At 44.5% G+C, this 20,000-nt stretch overlaps 1 protein-coding gene across 2 annotated transcripts in view; it reads left to right on the forward strand.

Moving 5' to 3' along the window:
- The window catches only part of LOC123757021 (dynein axonemal heavy chain 6-like), a 253,215-nt gene that overhangs the window by 160,733 nt on the left and 72,482 nt on the right, over positions 1–20,000 (forward strand). For both annotated transcript variants that reach the window (XM_069329440.1, XM_069329439.1), the window contains exons 43-51: positions 5,606–5,750; positions 6,089–6,189; positions 6,354–6,591; positions 7,145–7,305; positions 8,193–8,334; positions 8,870–9,058; positions 14,662–14,804; positions 17,938–18,118; positions 19,419–19,598. In XM_069329440.1, the coding sequence (XP_069185541.1) occupies positions 5,606–5,750; positions 6,089–6,189; positions 6,354–6,591; positions 7,145–7,305; positions 8,193–8,334; positions 8,870–9,058; positions 14,662–14,804; positions 17,938–18,118; positions 19,419–19,598 (1,480 nt within the window). The remainder of the gene's footprint in view (positions 1–5,605; positions 5,751–6,088; positions 6,190–6,353; positions 6,592–7,144; positions 7,306–8,192; positions 8,335–8,869; positions 9,059–14,661; positions 14,805–17,937; positions 18,119–19,418; positions 19,599–20,000) is intronic.

Consider the following 20,000-nt stretch of genomic DNA (forward strand, 5'->3'; position numbering starts at 1 on the left):
ATGCTGACCCAGTTGCAGCATCTGGGTCAACTGCTTTGTTCCTACTTAGTTCCTTGAGCATTTTTACCCCACTTCGTCTCAAGACAGACACTACTATGTACTCTTGTTATTCCCTGAAATTCCTATTATCTGGTTCTCTGAAGACTTCATTTTGCACAGACACTCTTTGGAACTGTTTGTTTAGCGTTTTACACATTTAATTTTCATTCTCCATGAGTCTGTTCCCCATTTTCAACTTCTGAATTTTATTCTTTAACTGCATTTTACTGTTAATGAATTCATAGGAAAGACCTGGTTCTGTTTTACATTTGTCCCTTTCTCAAAATTTGTTTCATGTAGCCGTTTCATGCTTCTTTGTCTGGTACTGTATTTATTAGGGTTTGGCTCCTAACTATACTGATTCATTTTTTTGTCTTTTTGCTCTCCGGTCCCCTCCCAATTTATGTTGAACCAATCCTGCTTTCGATTTCTGCATCTTCTGTACTGGTATAAATTTAATTGTATCGTCATATATCTTAAAAATTTCATATATATATATATATATATATATATATATATATATATATATATATATATATATATATATATATATATATATATAATATATATATATATGTATACATATATATATATGTATATGCGGAAAATCCACAGAGAAATATGAAATGAGGTGAACGTTTCGGCTTTGTTAAAGCCTCTTCTCCCTTCTCCCCCTTCTCCCTTCTCCTTAGTCAGTCTGGTGTTGACAAAGGCTTTAACAAAGCCGAAACGTTCACCTCATTTCATATTTCTCTGTGGATTTTCCGCATAAAATGATCAGTGTTTTGTGATCGTCAATTGCATATATGTATATATATATATATATATATATGTATATATATATATATATGTATATATATATATATGTATATATATATATATATATATATATATATATATATATATATATATATATATATATATATAATATATTATATTATATATTATATTATATATTATTTACTTCCTTTCCTAACAATAAATCTTTCCAATCAAATTTATTAAAGCACTTGCCAAGTTCCTAATGGTGTCCTCTCTTGAAATCTTTCCACCATTTTCTTTTCTCCAATTTCTTATAAATTATAATGCATTGCATATTTGATTTCTGGAAGAACATGCTTGCTCTTGTCTATTGGAGGAAGGTACAGAATGCCAAATATCGCTTCTTTCCTGGTGAATACCAAATCCAGCAATGATTGAGCATCACTTTCTCTCATTCTTGTGAGATGTTTTACATGTTGATACATAAAAGATTCCAGGATGAGGTTTATGATTCGGCTGGACCAAAAGGCCTCTGTCTTGCTTCATAGTCTTCCCTGTCTATCAAATTTATATTGAAGTCGCCAAGTACCAACAATGGTAATTTATCTATCTGCTTCTATAATAATTACTCCTATGATAATAATAAGGCCCCCTTTTGTTATCTAGCACCTCCTCAGTCCATATGTTGCTTGCTGATGGACTGTATGCAGTGTTTATCTGTGTATCATTCTGACTGCAAATCTCCAGTGCCATCATGTCTACTTCTCGAGGGTTGTCAAGTATTAATTATCTTGCCTTTAGAGAATCTCTTCCCTGTGTGGGTGGAGTTGTTGCAGTCGTGCCCTCACCACTATTGCAACACCTCCACCTTTTTTAAGTTTTCTGTCACATCTCCAAATAGCATAGTTCCTCAGGAATATCACACCATTTAATATTTGATCTTCTAGTTTTGTCTTCACTAGAGCGACAATATCAAGTATCTTAAGCTGTATTATATCATTTAACTCCAGTATTTCAAGGGGGGGGGGAGCCCCGTCGGCTCCCTGAAGCTATCATGCTGATCAAGTGCCACACTACTTGAGTGTCATCAGTTGCAGAGTTCTTTGTAAGCCTACCTGGGAGCACAAGCCAGAACCTGGCCCCCTCAATGAGGCACATGGAGCAATGGCCACGAGCACTTTACATTTAAAGTATGTCATCTTGCCACCGACAAGGGAAGGCACCCAGAAAGGTAGGCGAATCAAAACAAACCACTGCTTGGATGAAAAATGCAACCTACGTCCTTACATGCACAAAAAAACTCCCCGGAAAAACACTGCAGACAACTGGAAAGAGACAAGCCCTGGAACTGAAAACCAGGGAAACCAGATCAAACCAGATCTCGGCCACCGACACAGAACCGGAGACCCACCAGAAGCTGCGTAAAGCTGCCACCGGACTCAACCCGTAATACTCCCCCGGCATTACCAACCAAGCAACCACAACCAACGGATCTCCCTGGAAACCCGCCACCTCTTTCTTCACTGGAAAAAGGAGCAGCTGGCAGCAAGCGAACAAAATGACATAAAAACCAAGCAAGAACCGAAGGGACCACCACAAACCAATGTGAAGAACAGAGGAAAGATGCTGTCACTGTCGCTCTGGCTCCATGTTCCCATTTTCTTTGGTGTTTTGCGCTTGCTGCATTGTTATGAAACGAAGTTGTGCGTGTTGTCAGGAATTTGCAGTACTGCAGCTGAATGCGCCTAGGGTTCCCTTCTCTAGGTGGTCCATAAGTACTGCCCTTGCAGAAGTCCCAGTTGGTCCCATGCCGGGTTCAGAATTGGCTGGGCATTGTTTCGGAATCTTGGACTGTGTTTTTTTTCTCCCACCCGCGGCTTTGTGCCAGTTGCAGTCCCGCCTATGGCTGTTTTGTGGGGGTTCTTTATGTCACTTGGTGAGTGTTGGTGTAGCTGTGTGGGAGCCTTAACTTTGTTTTTTTGTTTTTTTCGCTGGGCAGGGCTTGGCTTTGAAGGCTGTTCTGGAATCTTCGGGGCAGCCTCTTTCACTGCTCTCGAGATCACTGGGTTCAACCCTCTGTGTCCCTGGGCTGGTTTCTTCGTCAACGGCTTCCTCTTTGGGTTTCGGAGTTCGGTGTCATGGTGCCTTCCTCCTCCCTCGCTCAATGTGTTCACGAACGCCTCATCTGTCTGCTGGGGCTTTATGAACAGTTCTCACCTGTCTGTCTGGGGCGGGCGTTGGTAGCTGTTCTTGCGTCGTGTTCCCTGCACACTGCGGGTGTTGCGGCTGTGTGGATAGAACTACGGAGGATTCGGTTTCTTGGAGCTCAGTGATGCGGCTCCATTTGGACTGCTCCCTTAGTGGGCCAGCCAGAGGCTTAGGGCCCGTGCAAGAATATTCCTGCCAAAAAATTAAAAAAATGCACCAGCCAAACCCCCTGTTTATGAATGAAAAACGGTTTACAGATGACTCGACCGATTTCGTTCAAACACTTCCAGAACAAGTGCTTCACTGACAAATTTTGTTTGAACCATAACACTGTAAATGCTTCACCTACTTACTACAAATAATCACCAACAGAGCCTAAACACCTAACCTAACCTATGCTTATATGTACACAATATGCTAATATCTTATAATATTAATTTATATTTGAGAAAATTTCCGTTTTGTAAACAGCATGTAAAAATTTATGAATGCGTCTGTGGAGTCAACCGCTGGATGTAATGGACTTGAGTCGAGGATGGGTTGGCTTCCCTGTGGTTCCTTGTCTCCACCGGGGAAGGGGGGGTCACTTCAGTCTGGGGCCCTTTGGAGCTGGTGGTCACTTCAGATCGTGGCCCTTTGGAGCTAGTCGCTTCAGCTGGCTCTCCTGCTCGAGTTCTCGGGGTTTGGCTTTTCGCGCGGTTCACTTTCAGGGAGTGTCTTATGTCTGTGAGGGTGGCCTGTTGTCCTCATTCCTCTTCCACGAAGTGGTCAGTCATCTCCGTTTTAGTTTCTTTGACTTTGCCAGATGTACGGGTGACTGGAGGTGAACCTCAACGCATTGGCATGGTCTTGGCATTTCCCATTATTTGCGGCGTCGTTCCCCGACTGCGAGGTTCTCGTTGTGGATACTTTTCGGCAGGACTGGTCGCAGTGGGAGTTCCTTACTTTCTTGCACTGCTGGCTCGTTGTCCAAACCCAGGTATTTTTCTGCGGCTCCGCCTCTTTCAGGTGGTCAGGCCAGTGTGGTGCCTCGCTGGTTCAACTTCCTCCTCGTGTTCCATGTCTGCCATTTCTGACACGTGTATCGCCATCGGTATAGTGATCAGGTCGTTTTTTCATTGTGTCCTACCTGCGGTTTTCATCTCAGCGACAGTATGCAGTTTCTTGGCGGTATTTCTGCCTTTTTCTCTCTCTTTGTCGGGTTTCGTTGGTATCAAACTGGGTTGTTTTGTCCTTTCTATCTCAGCTTTTCCTGGATCTGCATCTCATGCCGAATGCTGTCGCTTAGTGTCATGTGGTGCTGGCAGAGCTGCTACAACTTGCGTTCAGGGTTGATGTCCCTTCTGCTAGTTTTCACATGCATTTTCACCTGCTGTTCCTGCGCCGCCTGAGCCTTCTTGGTCTTTGAATCAGGGTCTTATTTTTTTCTTCTTCACATTGGTTTGTGATGGTCCCTTTGGTTCATGCTTGTTTTTGTTACATAGTTTTGTTCGTTTGCTACCGGCTCCTTCATTTTCCGGTGAAGGAAGAGGCAACGGGTTTCTGGGGAATACGTGGGGGGTGTATCACGTGTTGTCTGGTGGGGACTTATTCTGCTTCCGGCGGGTCTCCGGTTATGTGTCGATGGCCACGCTCTGAGATGATCTAGTTTCTCTGGTTTTTAGTTCTAGGGTTTGTGTGTTTCAGGTGGTCCATGGTGTCTTTCCATTTAGCCAGCCTGCAGTCTACCCTCGTGCCCATGTTGTTTGGAAGTGTGCTGCTCATTTGGCTGTCTTTGGACGGTTTTCGGGCTCGTGGGGGATGTTTGGGGGGCCTGAAAACAGTCCTACCCTCCAGGTCTCTCATGACCGTCCCGGGCACTCAGCTGCTTTGTGTTGTTTTGGGGTTTTTATAGGCGCCAGCTGTATTTGTTGGGTTGCATTCTGGGGCTGCTGCCTCACGGGTTCTTCCCTATGAGTAGTTTGCTTCAGGGAGCCGACAGAACTCCCCCAGAAAACCAGCGTTGAATATAAATAAATGCCAGTTTCAGGGTGAGCCCCAGAGGCTACCTGACTCCCCTCCCTCCCTCCAGTCGACGGTTTCCACCATTTAAAGAACTGTAGGGTGGCGGCCTGACCTGCCCAAGACCGGCTCCTCCTTCCTCCTTGGGGGGGGGGGGGGGGTGTGGGGGAGAGCTAAAGAGTGGGGGACTAGTTGGACTAAGTTTTGCTTGTTTGTTTACTTTCTGCGGAAGATCGTTGGTGCTTGTGAGGACGTAGGCTGCATTTTTCAACCAGGCTGTGGTTTGTTTTGATTCACCTACCTTTCCGGGTGTTTTCTCTGGTCGATGGCAAAATAACATACTTTAAATGTAAAGTGTTCATGGCCATTGCTCCCTTTGCCACTTAGGGGGCCAGGTTCTGTCTCGTTGTCCCCAGTAGGCATACAAAAAACTCTGCGACTGATGACAATCCAGTAGTATTGCACTTGATCAGTAAGATAGCTTCAGGGAGCCGACGGGACTCCCCCCAGAATCTGGCGTTTCATTACATTTAATGCTAGTTATGTTGCTTCATATATATTGCCTTCCCTCTTGCCTGAACCTGGTGCACCCCAGACTGGAGTGGTCAGCAATGAAGACTCTCCTGGGAGACCCAACCATGACTAAGAAGCTCCTAGAGATTGAGAAGGACACCATCACAGACGCCACCCTCAGGAAAATCAAGAAATACACTGAGACTCCCAAATTTATTCCGGAAGAGGTACTGTATGCAGGACTTTTGGTTTAGTGATGGACTTGGCCTGTCAACAGTGTGAGGGTTAAAGCCGCTACAATAGCTAAATGACAAACCAGCAAATAAACTTCAGTTCTGAACATAGTGAAGGCTTAAAGTAAACTCGTTATACAATATATACACTGAGAAATGGTACACCTGTCACTGTACTTTTTTGTCATAACATCTTAATATGTTATAAGCAAACAGTCGCTACTGTGGTGTTTATGTAATAATTCAAATATACAGATACACACGCTGCCACTAGCTAACCTTAATGCTTTCTTAAGATTATTGTTAACAACATTTGTGGACGTGTGGCGCAGGTGGGGAAGGTGTCCAAACCTTGTCGGCCGCTGTGTGCCTGGCTCAAAGCTCTCGAACACTACGCTCAAGTCATTCGGAACGTTGAGCCCAAAAAACTGAGGTGTGTTTGATACGTTACATTCATTATTTTTGTAATAATTTCAAGTTATTAATTGAAACAACTGAATATACATTATGCAGATCAATGTGATATGCAGGTATTATAAGTGCATATTAAGTTGTTCATTATGGGTAGAGTTTTATAGCAAGTTTTCTGTGGTTTAGACTGACAGATTTGGAGCGCGACCTTAGTGGTATCCAACTAGAGCAGCGTCAACTGCAGCAGCAGCTGGGTCAGAATGAGCGAGAGTTGAGCGAGCTGCAGGCACGTTACGAGGGCTGTGTGTGTCGGCGGCAGCAGCTGGAGGGCAGTATGAAGCGAGCCACGGCCAGGCTCCAGCGCTGCACCAGGCTCACCACCGTCCTCGCTGATGAAGACACCAGGTGGTCAGCCAAGATTAAGGTTAGCATGTTTGCCTCCTGACGAAATAAAGATGTATCTATGGAGGGATTTACGTCACACTTGCACGTTGGGTTGGAATGGCTGGGCGTGTCTGAGAGCGTGTAAGTTAGGGAGGAGGCTTTAATCAGACCGGGCTGTGAGAGCAGCGATACCAGGATATACCGCAAGGTTCTGATCTGAGCTGGTATCTGCATCTCTAGAATTGCTGCATCGGCTCTTAAAGTTGTTAAAAATAGTTTTGCAAGGCTCTCCGAGTATCACACAACTAACTCGTGACAAACTCTGTAACAACCCTTCATGTAGTTCAGGGCTGTAACACTAATGTGGTTGTAACTATGTTATAAAGGTCAATGAAGGTATAATAGGTTGGCGTATGTTTTGTACTGCAGTCGTTAACCATGAGTGGCTGAGGAGTGTTGCATTAGATAGGAATGGATAGCTATAGATTAGTTACAAAGACTGCCTGGCAAAAGAGTTAGTTCGGTGTCAGGAATTAACATTATCGATACTGGAGCAACAAACACCTTCAGGTTGAGATCACGTGTTGTTTCAGGTGTTGGTAAGGGAGGTGGAGAGCGTGTACGGGGAGTGTGCGGTCGGGGGCGTGGCGGTGGCCTACCTGGCCTGCCTCCCGCCTCCCCACAGGGACCGCCTCCTGCACCACGTCCTCGCCGCTCTCACCACCAACGGCATCATCACTCCCAAGAAATATGAGTATGACCTCAAGTTTTATGTTTAGCAGACAACTTATTATTAGTATTGGGAGATTTTTATGAGGGTTTTGGGTAGTGGTAGAAATTGTTGAATTGTGAGTTAATCTGCTTGTGTTAAGTTTTAACCAAGCTCTTTTTTCACTACTTAATTCCTCAGTATAATTTATAAGATATGTTTTTTTTGTACTAAGCGCCATGTGGAATCTTGATGTACTGTATTACCAGACTGATGAGATGCCTCAGGTTAACGATAGCTAATAATATATAATTGTCATTGATATGAAATAGTAAATAAAAGCAAGTCATTAAGGAGACATGCAATCATCAAGCGGTATTCAGTTGCAGATTGATCAGCATGCGAGAGGCTCACTCCGGTGATAGACAGAAAGCTTCAACGTCACTCAGGTGACACAGGGAGCTCCAACGTCAAGCTGTACAGATTATAAAATTGATCTATGTTAAGTGTTCTATAATGCTAGGCAAATGTTAAATTTATTACAGGGCATTGAACAAATTTATGATACCATTGAAACTTACTCGGTGGTAATTATGAACGCTAGTGACAGTTGACAAGACAATTCAAGCCAGTCGCCGCCTTTATTTTTGTCATAATGAGTACGACTTGTCTGAAGTCGCCACCCCAGCTCTGTGGTAGAGGCGGAGTAGGCTGGGGGTGGTGGTTCTTCAGGTGGCGCGTGCTTAGCTGGTGCTTTTCAGGGACTGAAGAGAATAATTTTGCAAATACTACTATGATGGGTAGGACAGAAACATTTAAATGAGTGGTTTAATTTCTGCCCACCTCTACTTTATATTCAGCTCCTGTGGTCTTGCGACCCATCTCCCCACACTCCGATCTCCTCTCACATTTTCGTCTTGCCCCTGCCACAGTCTGGTGGAGACGCTGAGCACGGCCGAGGCGCGGGAGTCCTGGGAAGCTGCTGACCTGTACTGCGACCCAGCGTGCTTCCTGCAGGCTGCGTTCGTCAAGGCCGCCGCCCGGAGGCCGCTCGTTCTCGACCCAGATTACATGGTGAGCGGCGGGACCTCAAGTTATGGATCAGAATGTTTGGTGGATGTGCATACTTCCTCTTTCGTTGTCGTATTTACTTTGATTGTTCTTTCTAATACCTATACATAATTGTCGTTTGTTTATTTTAATGAGTTGTTGAGACAAGAAAGGAAAGTAGCGTGTTTTATTTAATGATTCTTTAATATCGTTATTTTTCTTTTATATTCATTCCTTTTCCTTAAAGTTTTGGAAATCAAAACTAAGAGTATATTATGTTAAAAGGAATTCAGTATGTTTGTCATGCTCGGAGAGCTCTGTATCTGCTGATATAATATTGAGTATATTATCTATTTTGTTAACATATACGTACAGTACTCGAGTATAAATGTGTAGACGTTGGCGCATGATTTTGACTTCGTTTTGACTATACTGTTCTTCATGGTACCTGGTGACACCTTTGACGGGCTCTCCCGGGCACGTTTGGGACGCGCGAGCTCCTTCAAGATCAACATCGACTGTGTGTACCTTCATAAGTGGTGTTTTCTTTCCTGTTCAGTGTGTACAGTGGCTGACGAGGATGCATGAGGATACGGGGGGCCTGGCCATCCTGCAGGCGGGGGACGACGCCTTGCTACACAAAGTCCTCATCGCCGCCCACGCCCGCCGTCCAATCCTCATCCTTCACACCCCGACCTTCCTCACCCACAACCTGCGGAAGGTTCTGGAGGTGCCTCGCTGGGTCCAGGTCAGCCCAGCGCTCCGTCACTTGACGTAGTGTTATCACCACACTACTCACTGCGTCACTTGACGTAGTGTTGTCACCACCCCCACTCATTCTGCGTCACTTAACGCAGTGTTGTCATCACGCCCACTCACACTGCGTCACGTAATGAGCCTATTATCATTTTAATAAGAAAATCATTAAGTGCCATGAGGAAGATTCGAACCTATGTCATGGGTTGTGTACTTCCAAGAAAACGCCTTAGACCTCTATACCTACTGGTAAAAGCAATGCAACCTGGGAATCCACTGAATCCTCTAGGGGTCATGAGGCAAGTGAAGCCTAACCAGGGTTTCACACATTGCCCACACGCACTCGAGCCGTAGTCTAGGAGTTCCAGCTCCAGCACTTCTCTTCAAAGAGCCCGTCCTCAGATGAAAGCCATTTCCTAGAGAAACCACTCCCTCCTCAAACCATCTCGATAGTAGATTTTTGTGATGGTGTGAAAGTATACTTCGGTTCCAGTAAATAGTTTACATGTAAATTGGTAAAGGAATTTGTCGTAAACAGAGATTAGTCTCAAGTTATAACTGTGTTATAAATCGATCTTAAAATATAAAAAGTATATGGTAAAAAGTTTTCTTTTGAAGAATTTGGTTTTCTATGAACTGATTCTCGGGTACTCAAATAGTTTTCAAATTTCATATTTCACATTGTCAATAATACATCATTTTAACATAATCAAATGTAATGAAACCTAAGCCAACCTTAACCTAAAGTAACCTTACAAGGGATAAACTTACTTTACCTAAAATGGATAAAGAGCAGATAATAGCACTAATTATATAGTCGTTCCCAATCCACTCCCTTGATCAGATCTCCCCGAGGACAGGTTACATCAAATGCATAAAGAAAGTCTCATTAATATTATGTATCAATGAGATAATCAGGAGGAGTCTTAAGGTAGCACTTCTAGACTAGGACTAAAGCGCATGCCGTCAGTGTGTGAAACTCTGGTTAAGGCTTCAGGTGGAAGCCTCATTACCCCCTAGAGGATTCAGTGGGTTCCCAGGTTGTATTGCTTTTACCGTGTTGTGGTGTACTAGTGGTCTCAGGCGATTGCTTGGGAGTACCCAGAGCACACGTTCAAATCCTCCTCATTTATTTTCCCATTGATGCATCACGTTAATTGGATTTCTTGTGCATCACTTTACTTTTATATGGCTGTGTGTGTAATTACCTAAGTGTAGTTACAGGATGAAAGCTACGCTCGTGGTGTCCCGTCTTCCCAGCACAATTTGTCATATAATGCTTTGAAATTACTGATGGTTTTGGCCTCCATCACCTTCTCACCTAACTTGTTCCAACCGTCTACCACTCTGTTTACAAAAGAGAATTTTCGTATATTCCTCTGGCAGCTTTGTTTCGTTAGTTTAAATCTATGACCTCTTGTTCTTGAAGTTCCAGGTCTCAGGAATTCTTCCCTATCAATTTTACCGATTTCTGTTATTATTTTGTATGTAGTGATCATACCGCCTCTTTTTCTTCTATCTTTTAGTTTTTGCATATTTAATGCCTCTAACCTCTCCTTGTAGCTCTTGTCTTTCAGTTCTGGGAGCCACTTACTGGCATGTTGCACCTTTTCCAGTTTGTTGATGTGCTTCTATAGATATGGGCACCATACAACCACTGCATATTCCAGCTTTGGTCTAACAAAAGTCGTGAACAATTTCTTTAGTATTTCTCCATCCATGTATTTAAAAGCAATTCTGAAGTTAGATAGTGTGGCATAGGCTCCTCGCACAATGTTCTTTATGTGGACTTCAGGTGAAAAATTTCTATCTAGAACCACCCCTAGATCCCTTTCTTTGTCAGAATTCTTTAAAGATTTCTCACAAAATTTATAGGTTGTGTGGGGTCTATGTTCTCCAATTCCACATTCCATAACATGGCATTTATTCACATTAAATTCCATTTGCCAAGTGGTGCTCCATATATTTATTTTGTCCAGGTCTTCTTGAAGGGCATGACAATCATCTAAGTTTCTTATCTTCTTTATTATCTTAGCATCATCAGCAAGAATGCTCATATAATTCTGTATACCAACTGGTAGATCATTTATGTAGACAATGAACATCACTGGTGCAAGAACTGAACCCTTTGGTACTCCACTTGTGACATTTCTCCATTCCGATACATTGCCTCTGATTACTGCCCTCATTTTTCTATCAGTCAAACTTTTTCATCAATGTTAGAAGCTTACCTGTCACCCCTCCAATATTTTCCAGTTTGCAGAACAACCTCTTATGTGTAACTCTGTCGAAAGCCTTTTTTTAGGTCCAGATAAATGCAGTCAACCCAACCATCTCTTTCCTGTTCAAGTTCAAGTATGTTTATTGAGATAAGCAATAAATACATCTCAAAGGAATAGAGCAGCTTAGGCTTTCTACCCCCCCCCCCCTTTCCTGTAAAATCTCTGTGACTCGATCATAGGAACTGAGTAAATTCGATGCACAGGATCTTCCAGATCGAAAACCATACTGTCTGTCTGATATTATATCATTTCTCTCCAGGTGTTCTACCCATTTAGTTTTGATTAGTTTTTCCAATACTTTCACTATTACACTTGTCAATGATACAGGTCTAGAATTGAGGGGGTCTTCCCTGCTGCCACTTTTGTAGATTGGAACTATGTTAGCCTGTTTTCACACGTCTGCTACGATTCCTGTACACAGGGATGCCTGAAAGATCAGGTGAAGTGGAATGCTGAGCTCAGATGCACATTCTCTCAGAACCCATGGTGAAACGCCATCTGGGCCAGCTGCTTTGTTCTTCCCGAGCTCCTTTAGCATATTTTCCACTTCATCTCTAGACACTTCTATCCGCTCTATGTTGTTCTCTGGAATTCTTATTGTGTCTGGTTCTCAGAGGATTTCATTTTGTACAAACACACTTTGGAACTTTTCGTTTAATGTTTCATACATTTCCTTTTCATTTTCCGTGAATCTTTCCCATATTCAACCTCTGCATATTATCCTTTACCTGCAATTTATTGTTTATGAATTTGTAGAATAGGCTCGGTTCTGTTTTACATTTATCCGCTACTCCTTTTTTAAAATATCTTTCTGCCTCTCTCCTTACTGCCGTATAGTTGTTTCTCGCAACTTTGTATCGCTGGTATGTTTGGGGCTTTGGCCTCTTCCTATATTGATTCCATTTTTGTGTCTTTTGGTCTCTGGCCCTCTCGCAATTTCTGTTGAACCAATCCTGTTTTCTGGCCCTGCATCTCTGCTTTGGTATGAATGTTTGTGTGCCTTCATCACATATTTTGCAAAATTTGGCATACATTTCATTTACTTCCCTGCCTAGCAGCAAGTCTGTCCAATTATACTAATTAAACCTTTTTCGATGTTCCCCATAGTGACCTCTCTTGAAATAGTTTATCAACTGTTTCAGTGCCCTCATTTTCTTATAGATGATATCTTAAAGCATATTTAATGCCTAACAGGACGTGATCACTCTTTCCCAAGAGAGGAAGGTAATGGATGTCAAATATCTCTTCTTCTTTCCTGGTGAATACTAGATCCAGTACTGACGGTACATCTTCCCTCATTCTTGTGGCCTGCTTTGTGTGTTGATACAAGAATGTCTCCAGAATGAGGTTCACAAATCTGCATGTCCAAAAGTCCTCCGTTCTTGTTTCATTGGCCTCCCAATCTATTGCTTTAAAGTTAAAAGTCCCCCAGTATCAACAGTCATGATTTATCTTTATCTGCTTGTACAATAATATCTGTCATGACCATTATGAGGCCCTCTCGTTTGTCATCCAGTTCTTCCTTTGTCCATGTGTTGCTTGCTGGTGGGCTGTAGGCATTTACAATTATCAGCTTATCATCCTGATTCCAGACCTGCAATGCCATTATGTCAATATCTCGAGGGTTTTCAAATATTACCTCTCTTACCTTCAGGTGTTCTTTCACCAGCACAGCCACTTCTCCCCCCCCCCCCTTTCCTAGTTTTCCTGTCACGTCTCCAAAACTGAGTAGCCCCTTGGGAATATGACTTCATTTAATATATTTCCTTCAAGTTTTGTCTCTGATAATGCAACAAAATCTGGGATCTTAAGCTGAATTATATCTTGCAACTCCAAAGTTTTTGACCTTACTCTATGTTGGTATATATGATATTCAGGAACATGTTCCCTTTCCCTTTGCTCTTTACTCCATCCACTAATGATTTTGTTTCCTTGTTTTTATGTACCATTTCATAAGTTTTGCAGTCCCTGACACTTTGTAGAAAAAAAGAATTTGTCTTCTTCATTTCTATCCCCATTTAGATGTTTTGCTTCAATTAGGTTCATTTTCAGCTTTTTCTGTCTTCCTTTGAGAGGTCTTGCCTTATTGACCAAAGTTTGCCAACCTCATCACTCTGCAATTTCCTGGCATTTCTAATCACTTCCATCATTTTTTTCACTCCATTAAATGTCACCCTTAAGGGGCGGTTCTTGACTTTCTCATATTTCCCTATTCTTCTAAAATCACTGACATTTTCCTTTGAGCCTTCTCCTAAACCTACTATTTTCTCTATGACATTCATCTCTTCTGCTGCTCGGTCCACCATAGATGAAATTTCCTTCTCCAAACATCCAAAAATTATTATGGATTTACTTCTATCTGCAGTGTTTTGTACCAGTTTACTGTTGGTAACCAGTTCTTTCCTAATTGCTTGCCGAATTTCTTCTTCTTGTTGGTTATTTCTGGGTTTGACTTCCGAACACACTTCCTTGATTGTCTCTTTCTCTTTTAGAACTTGTGCATACGTCTCTTTTATTTCTTCTTTATACTTTTCTAGTTCTTTATTAGCTTCCTCTATTTGAGTTGCCAATGAAGTTTCTCGTGGCATCTCCTTGCCTAACTGCATGTTAACCCTCAGGCTTCCTTAGAGTTGTTCACCATATGAGCCTATTTTCTTGTTAATTTCTTCAAATTTCCTACTCATCACTTTCCATGCCTCATTATCCTTTACTAGTTCCTTGATGTGTTCCTCCTGCATCCTTACCTTATTAGTCAAGCTGGTAATTTTCTTATCTTGCTGGAAAATACTTCCTTTTAACTTACAAAACTAAATCTTGAGACCTTCATTTTCTTCTAATTTAATAACCTTTTCTTCATAATTCTTCAGCATTGCCTCAATAGTCACTAACCTGCCAAGAAAACCACCTTTCATTACATTTTGTTGCGAGAAACCTTCAAAACATTCCCCTGATGGGGTGCTGTCCTCCCCTGTGGTGGCGGCCATTTTTGTTGTTATTCAGCTCTTTTGAAAGATGAACTTTTCTATCACAGATTTTTAATTCATTAACACTTATTTCTTATCTCTTAGTTTATTTTCAAATTCCCTACACCTTCATGTATTCTGGGACACCACTTGCAACCCTCACCCTACTCCCAACACTTAGATAATTTGAATTATCCTGGAGCCTGCAGCAGTGTGACTCTTCAGTGTGATGATGCTCACTCTCACGATGTGTGTGCGCACACGTGCGTGTGTGTACTTACCTATTTGTGCTTGCGGGGGTTGAGCTTTGGCTCTTTGGTCCCGCCTCTCAACTGTTTGTGTTTGTACAGGGAAGTGACGGTGCCAAGACAGAAGTGGTGATGGTGCTGGTGACGGGAAGTGCTGCTCCCAGCCTGCCTCCAGACCTGTGTATACACGTCACCCGCGTCTCCTTCGCCCTCCCGCCCCTCGTCCTCGAAGAGCGCCTCCTCAAGTATGTAACATGTCACTCACCACAAGACTGTGGTGTCGGTCACCACAAGACTGTGGTGTCACTCACCACAAGACTGTGGTGTCGGTCACCACAAGACTGTGGTTTCGGTCACCACAAGACTGTGGTGTCGGTCACCACAAGACTGTGGTGTCAGTCACCACACAAGACTGTGGTGTCAGTCACCACAAGACTGTGGTGTCGGTCACCACACAAGACTGTGGTGTCGGTCACCACAAGACTGTGGTGTCAGTCACCACAAGACTGTGGTGTCGGTCACCACACAAGACTGTGGTGTCGGTCACCACAAGACTGTGGTGTCGGTCACCACACAAGACTGTGGTGTCGGTCACCACACAAGACTGTGGTGTCGGTCACCACACAAGACTGTGGTGTCGGTCACCACACAAGACTGTGGTGTCGGTCACCACACAAGACTGTGGTGTCGGTCACCACACAAGACTGTGGTGTCGGTCACCACACAAGACTGTGGTGTCGGTCACCACACAAGACTGTGGTGTCGGTCACCACACAAGACTGTGGTGTCGGTCACCACACAAGACTGTGGTGTCGGTCACCACACAAGACTGTGGTGTCGGTCACCACACAAGACTGTGGTGTCGGTCACCACACAAGACTGTGGTGTCGGTCACCACACAAGACTGTGGTGTCGGTCACCACACAAGACTGTGGTGTCGGTCACCACACAAGACTGTGGTGTCGGTCACCACACAAGACTGTGGTGTCGGTCACCACACAAGACTGTGGTGTCGGTCACCACACAAGACTGTGGTGTCGGTCACCCACAAGACTGTGGTGTCGGTCACCCACAAGACTGTGGTGTCGGTCACCACACAAGACTGTGGTGTCGGTCACCACACAAGACTGTGGTGTCGGTCACCACACAAGACTGTGGTGTCGGTCACCACACAAGACTGTGGTGTCGGTCACCACACAAGACTGTGGTGTCGGTCACCACACAAGACTGTGGTGTCGGTCACCACACAAGACTGTTGTGTCGGTCACCACACAAGACTGTGGTGTCGGTCACCACACAAGACTGTGGTGTCGGTCACCACACAAGACTGTGGTGTCAGTCACCACACAAGACTGTGGTGTCAGTCACCACACAAGACTGTGGTGTCAGTCACCACACAAGACTGTGGTGTCAGTCACCACACAAGACTGTGGTGTCAGTCACCACACAAGACTGTGGTGTCAGTCACCACACAAGACTGTGGTGTCAGTCACCACACAAGACTGTGGTGTCAGTCACCACACAAGACTGTGGTGTCAGTCACCACACAAGACTGTGGTGTCAGTCACCACACAAGACTGTGGTGTCAGTCACCACACAAGACTGTGGTGTCAGTCACCACACAAGACTGTGGTGTCAGTCACCACACAAGACTGTGGTGTCAGTCACCACACAAGACTGTGGTGTCAGTCACCACACAAGACTGTGGTGTCAGTCACCACACAAGACTGTGGTGTCAGTCACCACACAAGACTGTGGTGTCAGTCACCACACAAGACTGTGGTGTCAGTCACCACACAAGACTGTGGTGTCAGTCACCACACAAGACTGTGGTGTCAGTCACCACACAAGACTGTGGTGTCAGTCACCACACAAGACTGTGGTGTCAGTCACCACACAAGACTGTGGTGTCAGTCACCACACAAGACTGTGGTGTCAGTCACCACACAAGACTGTGGTGTCAGTCACCACACAAGACTGTGGTGTCAGTCACCACACAAGACTGTGGTGTCAGTCACCACACAAGACTGTGGTGTCAGTCACCACACAAGACTGTGGTGTCAGTCACCACACAAGACTGTGGTGTCAGTCACCACACAAGACTGTGGTGTCAGTCACCACACAAGACTGTGGTGTCAGTCACCACACAAGACTGTGGTGTCAGTCACCACACAAGACTGTGGTGTCAGTCACCACACAAGACTGTGGTGTCAGTCACCACACAAGACTGTGGTGTCAGTCACCACACAAGACTGTGGTGTCAGTCACCACACAAGACTGTGGTGTCAGTCACCACACAAGACTGTGGTGTCAGTCACCACACAAGACTGTGGTGTCAGTCACCACACAAGACTGTGGTGTCAGTCACCACACAAGACTGTGGTGTCAGTCACCACACAAGACTGTGGTGTCAGTCACCACACAAGACTGTGGTGTCAGTCACCACACAAGACTGTGGTGTCAGTCACCACACAAGACTGTGGTGTCAGTCACCACACAAGACTGTGGTGTCAGTCACCACACAAGACTGTGGTGTCAGTCACCACACAAGACTGTGGTGTCAGTCACCACACAAGACTGTGGTGTCAGTCACCACACAAGACTGTGGTGTCAGTCACCACACAAGACTGTGGTGTCAGTCACCACACAAGACTGTGGTGTCAGTCACCACACAAGACTGTGGTGTCAGTCACCACACAAGACTGTGGTGTCAGTCACCACACAAGACTGTGGTGTCAGTCACCACACAAGACTGTGGTGTCAGTCACCACACAAGACTGTGGTGTCAGTCACCACACAAGACTGTGGTGTCAGTCACCACACAAGACTGTGGTGTCAGTCACCACACAAGACTGTGGTGTCAGTCACCACACAAGACTGTGGTGTCAGTCACCACACAAGACTGTGGTGTCAGTCACCACACAAGACTGTGGTGTCAGTCACCACACAAGACTGTGGTGTCAGTCACCACACAAGACTGTGGTGTCAGTCACCACACAAGACTGTGGTGTCAGTCACCACACAAGACTGTGGTGTCAGTCACCACACAAGACTGTGGTGTCAGTCACCACACAAGACTGTGGTGTCAGTCACCACACAAGACTGTGGTGTCAGTCACCACACAAGCCTATGACCCAATTATAGTTTGGATATACGATAGTTTTCCTGTATTAAACAACGTATAATAAGCAATTAGATTCCCACCTGAGACAAATTATGTAAATACGGAATATTTTAGAATAATATAAGAAAAACTGCAGATAATTTAATTTTGGTAATATAATGTAGCTTACGATTAGGGTTACCGTAAAGAATGAATGAAGTATGAGTGTGGTAAGGTAAATAGAGGTTGAATTAATGTGTGTGTGGTGAGGACAGCGACGTGCTCAAGATGGAGCGGGAAGACCTGTACGAGCAGCGCGCCGCCCTCACCGCCACTATCGCCAGGGACCACAAGGCGCTCACCGCCGTCGACGACAACATTCTCAAGAAGCTGACTCAGGCCTCTACTGCGCTCCTTGATAATGAGGAGCTTCTGGCTGCCTTCTACGAGGCCAAGGTGAGGCTTACGGAGGGAGGGGGGTGGGCGAGGTGTTAAGGCGGCAGAAATTGCTGATGGGGTAAAGACGTCACCTCGACGAACGAACCGTTCCTCGTTACCTCGAACGAATGAAAGACGAACCGTTCTCGCTAACACTCAAGGGTTTATGTCGATATATGTATATATATGGCATATACCAGTGTACAGTGATGAGACGCGAGCATTAGGGCGTGTACTGGCGCTGGTGTGTGTCGTGGTCGGTGGTTCAGGGAAGTTTTGGTGTAGAGTATAATGTTGAAGAGGATTAAAACTTTATATTATAAGTGTATTTGTTAGCCTGGGAGGCCTATGCTAACGGAGCAAGGGCGCCAGCTGTCCTGTTGATTTTTTTTTATTGAGACAATGAAGCCAGGGTAACAGTTGGTGGCCCACTGCCACAGTAAGTGCCACCTTCTCACACATGTAATTGATACTCTCCCATTTTAGGAATTTATCTTTACCTTGACTATTTTCTGATATTTGATTTGAGTCTTTCCTTGTGATTCCCCTAATGAACGTGACTAACTCGAAGGTTTCTTGCCTGTCTGTATTTTCGTACAGACAGGCAAGAGGCCCCTTTCATATGTGCATTATCTCCTGTTACTACGTACAAGCATATACGTCCCCCTCCTTCATATGTACATTATCTACATAAACATGCTGAAATCTCTTGCACCAAGCAGTCTTCCTAATTGAGCGTCGCATTTTGACGCATACTTTACTGAAGGCCAAAAATTGTCGTACTTCAAAATGGTGGCGCCTCTCAAAATTGAGTCCCATTTTCTGTTTTGGGTTCTCTGGTAGGTTAGGCTAGGGCACTTTAGTAGAACAGTTTCTTAACGTTGGTCAACCTTAGGAGGACGTGCTGCTTGCACATATTGCAGGTGATATTGCCAAGTCTTAAATATTTGCAAAAAGGGGTTTGCAATATCAAGAGAATACTTTTCATAGGGACGAAACGTTCACAGAGATTAGGTATAACAGAATATTGGGACTAAACTTATGATGCAGAGATTGCCAATAATGTGATCAACAACAATAAACAGCATAAAGATGTAGCAAATTTAGCGTCAATAGATTATATTGATAGATATATATATATAGACTAAACATAGTTTAACATGAACTTTCAAACCTCCTCCTCTCTCTACACCCGCATCCTCTTCCTGAATTTCATCGCCCCCATCCCTCTACCTCCCCATCCTTTCCAATCCCTTTGGACATCAAAACTCAAAGCTCAAGTTTAATGTGGTTTTCCGGTAATGCTGGCAATGTGCAGTCGACGTCGGCTGAGTTCCGGACGCGGCTGGCGGAGTGTCGGCGGACGCTGCAGAAGATAGGGAACGTGAGGGACAAGTACCGGCCGGTAGGTACCCGCGCCAGGCTACTCTTCTCCACCTCCACCGCCCTCGCCTCCCTCAACGCCAGCTACGTCTTCTCCTTCCAGCACTTCCTCCACGTGAGTCTCCAGCCACAGTGTTCATTCACCCACATACAGTAATTTACACTTTATTAACATTGGAGTGCTATATTTTCCTCATATTTACCATTAAGTAAATGCTTTATCCTTGCATTTAGGATTAAGGAATATAGGAATATGATTAAGCTGTTTGAAACCTGTGCAATTTATCTAGAGAACCAGCACAGGTTTTCAAGTTGGAACTCTGAAGAGTGGACCGCTGAGTAGGAACTCTGAAGAGTGGACCGCTGGGTAGGAACTCTGAAGAGTGGACCGCTGGGTAGGAACTCTGAAGAGTGGACCGCTGGGTAGGAACTCTAAAGAGTGGACCGCTGGGTAGGAACTCTGAAGAGTGGACCGCTGGGTAGGAACTCTGAAGAGTGGACCGCTGGGTAGGAACTC

This window comes from Procambarus clarkii, chromosome 22 (genome assembly GCF_040958095.1).
Source record: "Procambarus clarkii isolate CNS0578487 chromosome 22, FALCON_Pclarkii_2.0, whole genome shotgun sequence".
Taxonomy (NCBI): domain Eukaryota; kingdom Metazoa; phylum Arthropoda; class Malacostraca; order Decapoda; family Cambaridae; genus Procambarus; species Procambarus clarkii.